At 42.9% G+C, this 10,469-nt stretch overlaps 1 protein-coding gene across 4 annotated transcripts in view; it reads right to left on the minus strand.

Moving 5' to 3' along the window:
- Positions 1 to 373: 373 nt before the first annotated feature.
- LOC116352860 (troponin I, fast skeletal muscle-like) overlaps positions 374 to 10,469 on the minus strand; it is a 10,662-nt gene continuing 566 nt past the window's right edge. Inside the window, exons 2-7 of one of the 4 annotated variants that reach the window (XM_031812804.1) lie at positions 8,905 to 8,937; positions 8,514 to 8,550; positions 8,023 to 8,151; positions 1,348 to 1,437; positions 1,000 to 1,176; positions 374 to 597 (exon numbers count right to left, since the gene is read on the minus strand). In XM_031812804.1, the coding sequence (XP_031668664.1) occupies positions 511 to 597; positions 1,000 to 1,176; positions 1,348 to 1,437; positions 8,023 to 8,151; positions 8,514 to 8,550; positions 8,905 to 8,912 (528 nt within the window). In that variant the 5' untranslated portion in view covers positions 8,913 to 8,937 and the 3' untranslated portion in view covers positions 374 to 510. The remainder of the gene's footprint in view (positions 598 to 999; positions 1,177 to 1,347; positions 1,438 to 8,022; positions 8,152 to 8,513; positions 8,551 to 8,904; positions 8,938 to 10,469) is intronic. The other 3 variants (XM_031812807.1, XM_031812805.1, XM_031812806.1) reach the window with 3 other exon arrangements.

Consider the following 10,469-nt stretch of genomic DNA (forward strand, 5'->3'; position numbering starts at 1 on the left):
ATGGAAGGGGGTGAGAACCGTGAGCCTCTGAGGTTTTGTATTGAAGTCAATGTACCCAGAGGAGGATGGAAGCTAGCTGTCCTCCGGCTACACCATGGTGCTACCCTACAGAGCGCTGCTGAGGCTACTGTAGACCTTCAATGCAAACAATGTGTTTTAATCAATTATTTGTTGACGTGAATATATTTAGTATAGTTTTATCTACAAACGATAACATTTTTAATGTTTCGCAATTTGAATTTTTATGAAATTGACCGAGGAGGATGGTCCTTCACTTCCTCCTCTGAGGAGCCTCCACTGACTCACAGTCACGCATGCTTACATTTGACAATTTGTCCATTTCCCCCCCACTATAAAAAAATTAATAACAAAATATTGAAGTATTTTCTTTTATTAGACAGAGTCGTGTAAACAGGAATGACAGGAGGAGAATGTAGATTAAAATGGAGGATGTTATCAGAGGAGACATATGAACACAAATACAGATATTAGGGGTCTTGTTAAAGGGTCTTAAGGGTCGGACTCAAACATCTTCTTTCTACCGTCCATGCCAGCCTTGTCCTCTATGTTCTTACGCCAATCAGCTGCATCTTTCACCTGTGGAGTTAGAGAAGGGAGAGGAGAGGAGAGGAGAAAGAAGAGGAGAGAGGAAGAGGAGAGGAGAGGAGAGGAGAGGAGAGGAGAGGAGAGGAGAGGAGAGGAGAGGAGGGGAGAGGAGAGGAGAGGAGAGGAGAGGAGAGGAGAGGAGAGGAGAGGAGAGGAGAGGAGAGGAGAGGAGAGGAGAGGAGAGGAGAGGAGAGGAGAGGAGAGGAGAGGAGAGGAGAGGAGAGGAGAGGAGAGGAGAGGAGAGGAGAGGAGAGGAGAGGAGTTTGGATTGGATGAGGTTATAAGGTGGTTTGTGAACTCTGATATTCAAAATTGTGTAAGGCAGTGTGTCAGTCTATCTAGCATGGGGCCTCTTGGACACATTCCAAACTACTAAAATAGAAGCAACCATACCTCCTCCTTGACCTCCTTCTTGACTTGCTTCAGGTTGGACCTCAGATCCATGGACACCTTGTGTTTGGAGCCCAGCAGAGCCTGGAGCATAGCATCAGCAGACATGCGGACTTTCTTCAGGACGGGCTTCTTGAACTTGCCCTTCAGGTCTTGTAGTTTTATCTTCAGATCCTCAATCTGAAAAGAGAGAGACAGAGAGAGAGACAGAGAGAGAAAGAGAGACAGAGACAGAGAGAGAGATAGACAGAGAGAGAGCGAGAGAGAGAGAGCATGCTCGTCGGTGAAATTCCCCCTTTATACTGAAGAATGACCATCTGTCCAGGAATACATTTGAAAATGTAACAGTACCTCCTTATCAGACTTGGTTACTTTGCTTTGCGTGTCATATCTCTGTTCATCCACTGCATCAATCTGCTGGTGGAGCTTCTTACACAGATCCTAGAGAGAGAGAGAGGAGAGGAGAGGAGAGGAGAGGAGAGGAGAGGAGAGGAGAGGAGAGGAGAGGAGAGGAGAGGAGAGGAGAGGAGAGGAGAGGAGAGGAGAGGAGAGGAGAGGAGAGGAGAGGAGAGGAGAGGAGAGGAGAGGAGAGGAGAGTGCGAGAGAGAGAGAGAGAGAGAGAGAGAGAGAGAGAGAGATGAGAGAGAGAGAGAGAGGAGAGGAGAGGAGAGAGAGAGAGAGAGAGAGAGAGAGAGAGAGAGAGAGAGAGTGAGAGAGAGAGAGAGGAGAGGAGAGAGAGAGAGGAGAGAGAGAGAGAGAGAGAGAGAGAGAGTTGCGAGAGAGAGAGAGAGAGAGAGAGTGCGAGAGAGAGAGAGTGCGAGAGAGAGAGAGTGAGAGAGAGAGAGAGAGAGAGAGGAGAGGAGAGGAGAGAGAGAGTGCGAGAGAGAGAGAGAGAGAGAGAGAGAGAGAGAGAGAGAGGAGAGGAGAGAGAGAGAGAGAGAGAGAGAGGAGAGGAGAGAGAGAGAGTTTGAGTTTTTATAAAACCTTTATTTTTTACTCAAGTGTTAACATAAAATAAAAATAAAAAGACACACTGCCTTTTCAGAAATGAAACAACAAATGTAATTCCTAAACAAAAATACATACATAACATATACATTCAACTTATTTCATCAGAAAAAAATAATTGCCCCTCCTCTACAAAACAAAGCGCTCTTTCGTAGGCCCACTTCTCCTCAAATAATAGGAGATCTTTTACAGCTGAAAAGAACTCAAAATCTACTTTTATTCTTGCTTTCACTAATCCTTTAAAACACATCTTACATCCTTCCCATATCCCGTTTCTATCTTGTGTTTTCTACTCAGAAAAATTGACATCTTAGCTTGTCCCAAAATAAAATTTAACATTTGACATTTTCTTTTCTGTTGTTTACTATATTGAAACCCCAAAATAAAAACAGTGTTATTGAAAAATTCCCCTACAGCTTTAAACAAAGATTCCATCATTTCCAATAGAGGTTTTATCCTCTCACACTCCATAAAACAGTGAAAAATGGTTTCTCTTATATTACAAAAAGGACATCCATCTCTAACATCTGAATTAATAACAGATACAAAAGCATTAACTGCAATGATGCCATGTAAAACCCTCCATTGCATATCACCAGTACCCTTTTGTAACGGTGGTTTGTACAGTGCCCTCCATGCTGGCTTTACCCTATCATCAATGCCCAATTTTACCCTCCATGGAGTGTCTTTTCTATTTTTCAATTTATCTTTATTCAACACCTTGACACACCCCCTATACAAGTCCTTCCCATTCACCTCATCCAAACCCACCTCCTCCAACCCTCTCAAATCCAGCAATAACGCCTTTCTTTCTGACTCTGGGATACCTGGTGTAATCCCTAGTCTTGGAAATGAGACGTCTTCATCTTGTACATTCTTCTTGTGGCTACTAAGCATACCCCATTCTTCCGCTGACAGAGCCTTCCTACAGCTCCCCAGCATTTGTCCGACAATCCTTTCCGACCTCATCCCCAAATGTTCTGCCACCCGTCTTCTATCCATTAAGGCGGGCCCAGCCATGGCCATTAACTGTCTTAAGGTGATGATTTTCCCCTTCACCAGAATCTTGGAGAAATGTGGAACAGCTGCAGTTGTACAATCCAGTCTTGCCCCATACACCAGAGGTTCCTCCAACAGCCAATGCACTGACTCCACTGAAGTTCGTCTGGACACCTTCATTATGCTCCACACTCTGAGAAGTCCTCTGTAAAACGGAGGTACTCCCTCCCTAGAAATATGGCTACTATCAACCAGAAATAAAGCCTTCTTTAAACCTAATCCTCCAACCCGTTGTAATATAAGACCTGCCACCCCTCTCCACACCACATTTTCCGGTCCATAAAGTAACCTTTGAATAAACTGAAACCGGAAAGCAGCAGCCCTACTAGCAAGATGTACAAGACCTTGTCCCCCCTCTTCTTTTGACAAATACAAAACACTTTGTGGAACCCAGTGATATTTATCCCAAAAGAAATCTACAATAATTGCCTGTATCTTAGCCAGAAGGCCAGATGGTGGTTCTAAAACTGACAACCGATGCCACAGTGCAGATGCAATCACATTGTTAACTATAATAGTGCGCCCCCTATATGACATACGAGATAATAACCAACGCCATCTCCTCATCCTCCCTTCCACCATTTCAACCACCCCACTCCAATTTTTTTCCATAGTCCCCTCATCTCCTAGGTATACTCCAAGATACTTAAAACCTCCCTTACACCATTCTAGCCCCCTGGCAAAGCCATGATCCCTCCAGACCATTCTCCAATCTGTAACGCACAACTCTTTTCCCAATTTACCTTTGCAGAGGATATTCCCCTAAAACGATCAACCATTAGACCCAAGCTATCCACCTCCGCTTGATTTTTCACTAGCACAACTACATCATCAGCATAGGCTGAGAGACGAATAGGAGGAACATCCTCTGAAAGGCACACCCCTGCAATGCGACTTCTAATGCTATTTAGTAGTGGCTCTATAGCAATGGCATATAACATCCCTGACATAGAACATCCCTGCCTAATACCTCTACACACTTTAAAAGGAGCACTCAAACCACCGTTAACTTTCAATACACTTTCAATGTCACCATATATCACCTTTATCATGGCAATAAAACCAGAGCTGAACCCAAACGCCTCAAACGTGTGCCATAAATATTGATGTTCAACTCGGTCAAATGCCTTTTCCTGATCAATTGAAATTAGACCAGCATCCAACCCAATAGCCCTAGAGACGTCCAAAAAATCACGAATCAGAGAAATGTTATCCCCTATCTGCCTGCCAGGAACACAGTAGGACTGATCCGTATGTATGATTTGCCCCATCACCTCCCTCAGCCTGTTGGACAAAGCTTTTGACAATATCTTATAATCAGTGCACAATAAAGCCACCGGCCTCCAGTTCTTCACCTCCCTCGGGTCACCCTTTTTGGGCAGTAGGGTGAGGACAGCCCTTCTGCAGCTTATTGGTAGTAACCCTCCGGTTAAACTATCATTAGCTACTTCTAACCAATCCTCTCCCAACATAGCCCAAAAAGACTTAAAAAAGTCAACGGGAAGCCCATCAATGCCTGGTGCCCTTCCATTTTCCATGCCTTTTAATGCAGTGTATAAATCCTGCAAAGACAATGGTTGCTCAAGCTCAACCTGAGCTTCTGCAGCCACCTTTGGGAGCCCATCAAAGAACTGCTGTGTCACTGTTTTGTCCTCTTTGTACTCACACTTGTAGAGCTCAGCATAGAACTCTACTGCCCTCTTTCTAATTTCACTAGGGCTAGTGAGCTCTTGTCCAACAGCTGATTTGAGACAATGAATAATTTTTCTTTGTCCATTCTTTTTCTCTAAACCAAAGAAAAATTTGGATGAGGCATCCATTTCAGATATTCCCTGAAATTTACTTCTCACCAGTGCCCCCTGTGCTCTGATACCCAGCAGGTCTGCCAATGCAGTTTTTCTCCTCTTGAGGGCCTGAGTATGGCCTCGATCTCCTGTGGTCTCAACCAACGTCATGAGTTCCACTATTTCAATCTCTAGGGCTTTCATTGATCTGGTGATATCTTTGGTGACATTCCTCGTGTATTGATTACAAAATTGTTGAATCTGTATTTTCCCTATATCCCACCACTGTTGAATGGATACAAAACTGGCCTTTGAGACCTCCACCTCTCCCAAAAAAAACTGAAACATTTCCTGAAGTGAGCATCACTCAATAAAGTTATATTAAAATGCCAGTATGCGCTTTTGGGTTTTACATCGTTAATGAACACCACCTCTGTTATTAAACAATGATCAGAAAATCCCACTGGAGTTATCACACTTGATTTACAGACCTGAGATTGATGCTCAAAAACATAAAACCTATCTAACCTGGCCATAGAAATGATGTTCTCTCTCACATGCGCCCAGGTGTACTGCCTTGTTCCTCCATGTTGACTCCGCCAAATATCACACAATTCATTTGTTACAATGAGGCGTTTTAAAAACATCCTTGAGGCTATATGAGGTTCTTGGTGATTTCTATCTAAATCACTAACTGTGCAGTTAAAATCCCCAGCAATAAACAAATAATCTTCTTTGTTACATTTCTCAATGGTATTTGATAGTGTCTCTAAAAAACATACCCTCTCAACTGTCACCACTGGGGCATATACATTTATCAGACACATAGTGATGTTTTCATACCTTGCTCTAACTTTTAATAACCTCCCCTCAACTACCTCTTCAACCTCATATGACAATGGCAAAAACCCTTTTGAGAACAAGATAACCACACCCCCACTTTTTGAGTTTTTATGACTACACACCACTGTCCCCCCCCACTCCTGTTGCCACATAACTTCATTTTCCAAATTACTATGCGTTTCTTGTAGAAAAATGATGTCACTTCCCTTTCCCCTAATTAACTCATACACCATGGCTCTTTTTTTAACATCTCTTGCCCCATTTACGTTTAAAGAAGAAATCTTAAAACTGCTCATGGATAAAAAAAATATACAGAGGAAGATCCAGCCACCACATCTCTTTACAGAGTTAAGACTGCAACTGAACTCTTTCATTTTCTTTAGAATTTACATCACTTATCACTCTTGTGACCACTTTCTTGAGTCTAGCAATTTCAGGGCTTTTCAAACTTCCCCCTGTAATTTTTGACATCAGAAACTTTGCTGATTCAATAAACAATTCACGTTCAGGGAAAAAATCAGTTACATTGTAATCCTGCATATATTTCTTCCCTTTTGTCAACTTCAAAAATTGACGTATCCTCTCGATCCCATACCTCCCTTCCACCCCATTTATCTCACTATATTGTTGTGAAGCGTCAGACGACTCACTCTCACTATCCTCCCCAGAAGAATACTCCACCATCTCTACACCTTGTTCATCTTCAATTGATTTATCAAACTCTACCTTTCTCTTAGAATTAGACCCTTCACCACCCCTTAAATTCTTCCTTTTACTCCTCGGTATTTTGAAAACATCCGCTTCCTTTTCCATTATTTCAATCTCCTCTTGACTTCCAATTTCATTTTCCAACACCACCTCAGCGACAGCGGTCGCAATCTCACCTACTGTTTCCCCTCCCTCTTTGTTCTGATCTACCACAATTGCCCCCGTATCCACACTGCCTTCCTCTCCTGCTTTTCCAACCACATCTGCCCACCTTCTCTCTTCTCCTGTACCCTTATTATGTTCATTCCCTCGCGGTGGTGCGTTAGTTGCACTCGCACTAAAACTACTACCAGGCTCAGCGCGCTCATTTTCGGGACAACTACGCACCAAATGCCCCTCTCTTCCACATCCAAAGCATTTCATTGATTCAGTAGATGCATAGAAGACATAATCAAATCCATCAATCTTAAAGCTAAACGCTAAATTCAGTTCATCTCCTTCCTTTTTTAAAATCATATGCACTTGTCTCCTATGAGACACGACATGTTTCAACAACGGAGATTTGCATCCAAAAAGAACCTTCTTTATTGTAGATACTATTTGACCATGGCGCGATAACTCTCGCTCTAACACTTCATCTCTAACAAATGGTGGCACGTTAGAAAGCATGACTTTCTTCGCAGGATTCATAAGCGGAAATACCGGCGTCTGTGTCTCCCGCAACACAACACCCCTCTCAACTATTTTATTCACCTTTTCAATTGAATCTAAGAATATCACTACAGCGCTATTCATCCTTGAGGCTGATTTGATGCTATCATACCCAATGATAGCACCCACAGCCAAGCTACATTCTTCCACTGAACACCCTGTAGCAGCAGGAATCTTTACTCCATGCCTCCGACTAAGTTTTTCAAACTCTCCATTTCCGCGAGTGGCCATATCAACCAGCCCCACCCGCTGGTTGTGCCCTCGCGAAAAACCAACCTCAAAGATCCCACCACCCCTATACGTGTTTAGTGATAATTTAAACAAGATACCCTTAAAACAACTAAACTAATCAATATATATATATATACATACAAAAACCCGATAGAGTGAAAAAAGAAATTCCATTCGCTCTCACAATCACCCCTGCTTGACGACTCACTCCCAGCATGCACTCCCAGCATGCACTCCGACGAGAGAGAGAGAGAGAGAGAGAGAGAGAGAGAGAGAGTGAGAGAGAGAGAGAGAGAGGAGAGGAGAGAGAGAGAGGAGAGAGAGAGAGAGAGAGAGAGAGAGAGAGAGAGAGTGCGAGAGAGAGAGAGTGCGAGAGAGAGAGAGAGAGAGAGAGAGAGAGAGAGAGAGAGAGAGAGGAGAGGAGAGGAGAGAGAGTGCGAGAGAGAGAGAGAGAACGTAAGCGAGTACATTTAAAGAAAATAGGAGATATTTGTGAAATTCTATATATTATGTAACTGAATATCCTGGAAAGCTACAATCCAGCTTGACTTTGTTCCATACTTTAACACCCCTGATGGAGCTAGTCAGCTGCTGAATCAGTTATGTTATAGTGGGTCTGGAGCAAAAACCTGCACACACAGTAGCTCTCCATAGGTTGGTCAACAGCTACCGCTCTTCATACCTGGAGTTCCTGCATGGATTCAGGGACGGAGAAGGATGGGACATTCTCATCCATGTAGCTGTTTTTGTCCTCCTCTGCCTGGATGGCCTCAGCCTCTATGAACCCCTGGGCAATCTGGAGCATCAAGCTCTGGGGGAAATAACACAAGGGGGAAGTGGTTAGTGTACCCAGACACAATGGTTAGCCAGTTGATCAGAAATGCAGTTGTTTACATGGACATTTTGTCAATAATTTGACTATTTGGATTAAAGTTGGGCTTAGTCTACATCCCTGTCACACTCCCCAGAGGAAAACATATATTTATTTTTATATTTTATTTATGTTTTATTTATGTATTTATGTTTTGAAATCTTGAATTCTGTTTTTTTTTAAATTTGATAATTGATATATAAAATCTAGAATCCTTTAAAAAAAAAAACTAAATGTTAATGTGGACTCAGTCCTAACGGGATATTATGCCGCGTTGTTGTGCGTCTAGGCCTCCTCCTTACCTTCAGATGTTGCCTGCGACTCGACGACATCTTTTTACTTCAGAGAAGATTAGATGGGGGGGGGGGGGGGAACATGAGTTGAGATACACAGCTTTAAGAGCTTGGGATGAAAACCACAGATTATACAGTTGATGTACTGAATGCTCCCGAAGATAACAGTGGATGTACTGAATGCTCCCGAAGATAACAGTGGATGTACTGAATGCTCCCGAAGATAACAGTGGATGTACTGAATGCTCCCGAAGATAACAGTTGATGTACTGAATGCTCCTGAAGATCACCAAAAGTAGACATGTATAACATATGGAATTCTTGATTCTTAGAAGATATCTCAATCAAAATGAACATGTTGAGAGAGCTGTAAATGTACTCAAACAGAATCAGTACGTACTCTGACATCTTGGCCGGTGGTTGATATCCCTTCCTTTTGAAGAGAGATGCGAATAAGTTGTCAGCGTGTGAAGATATGATAGTTATGGCATTTAACTCAGTGTACCATTATAGTCCACCCTTTGTGGAAATAATTCATTTTAACACACAACCCTCAGGGTTAGAGGGGCACATCACATCTCTACATTTTAAAGTACAGGCCTCAGGGTTAGAGGGGCACATCACATCTCTACATTATAAAGTACATGCCTCAGGGTTAGAGGGGCACATCACATCTCTACATTTTAAAGTACAGGCCTCAGGGTTAGAGGGGCACATCACATCTCTACATTTTAAAGTACAGGCCTCAGGGTTAGAGGGGCACATCACATCTCTACATTATAAAGTACAGGCCTCAGGGTTAGAGGGGCACATCACATCTCTACATTTTAAAGTACATGCCTCAGGGTTAGAGGGGCACATCAGATCTCTACATTATAAAGTACAGGCCTCAGGGTTAGAGGGGCACATCAGATCTCTACATTTTAAAGTACATGCCTCAGGGTTAGAGGGGCACATCACATCTCTACATTTTAAAGTACATGCCTCAGGGTTAGAGGGGCACATCAGATCTCTACATTATAAAGTACAGGCCTCAGGGTTAGAGGGGCACATCACATCTCTACATTTTAAAGTACAGGCCTCAGGGTTAGAGGGGCACATCACATCTCTACATTATAAAGTACAGGCCTCAGGGTTAGAGGGGCACATCTCTACATTTAGACAGGGTGTGGTAAGGCAGTTGTCTTGTATCATGGGTCTATTTGTGCGTTCCTGTGTGGTGGTGGTGAAGGGGGGTAGCTGACTAACACCCGAAACCACAACAGCTGAGAACTCCCTCCCTGCCTGCCTCCTGTGGACTTTCCTTAAAGTGTCCCAAGACAGGGTGCAGCAAAGTGGTCAACACACGTCCCCCAAAAATACCTGTCTGGGCTGCTGGCTCTATCTAACAGACATAGACCACGATCATAACCATGTAGTCTGGACACTAGTGTACTGGCTGGTTTGTCTGACAGACATAGACCATGTAGTCTGGACACTTAGTGTACTGGCTGGGTTTGTCTGACAGACATAGACCATGTAGTCTGGACACTAGTGTACTGGCTGGCTCTATCTAACAGACATAGACCATGTAGTCTGGACACTAGTGTACTGGCTGGCTCTATCTAACAGACATAGACCATGTAGTCTGGATAACTTAGTGTACTGGCTGGGTTTGTCTTCTATATTTTAAATGTTTGACTTAGAAAGTGTTTCTGACATATCTGAGTGGAAAAACAAGTTTGTCTGTCGCTTCAAAAATGTCAAAAAATATATACATACAGGTTTAGAGTGAAAGAAAATCTGTCTTCAATGAATCAATCAACAGTACGTCAGTTAGACGGGATAAATACCAGGAAGTCTTCAAACTATATTCACATGAAGAGTGTAAAAAAGACCGTGCCATTCATTAAATCAATAACTCCAAACCAATATTCAGTTTAACAGTAAAACTATACGAATAACATCTTAGCTATTTCTCCTAAA

Source organism: Oncorhynchus kisutch, unplaced genomic scaffold, assembly GCF_002021735.2.
Source record: "Oncorhynchus kisutch isolate 150728-3 unplaced genomic scaffold, Okis_V2 Okis03b-Okis08b_hom, whole genome shotgun sequence".
Taxonomy (NCBI): Eukaryota; Metazoa; Chordata; class Actinopteri; order Salmoniformes; family Salmonidae; genus Oncorhynchus; species Oncorhynchus kisutch.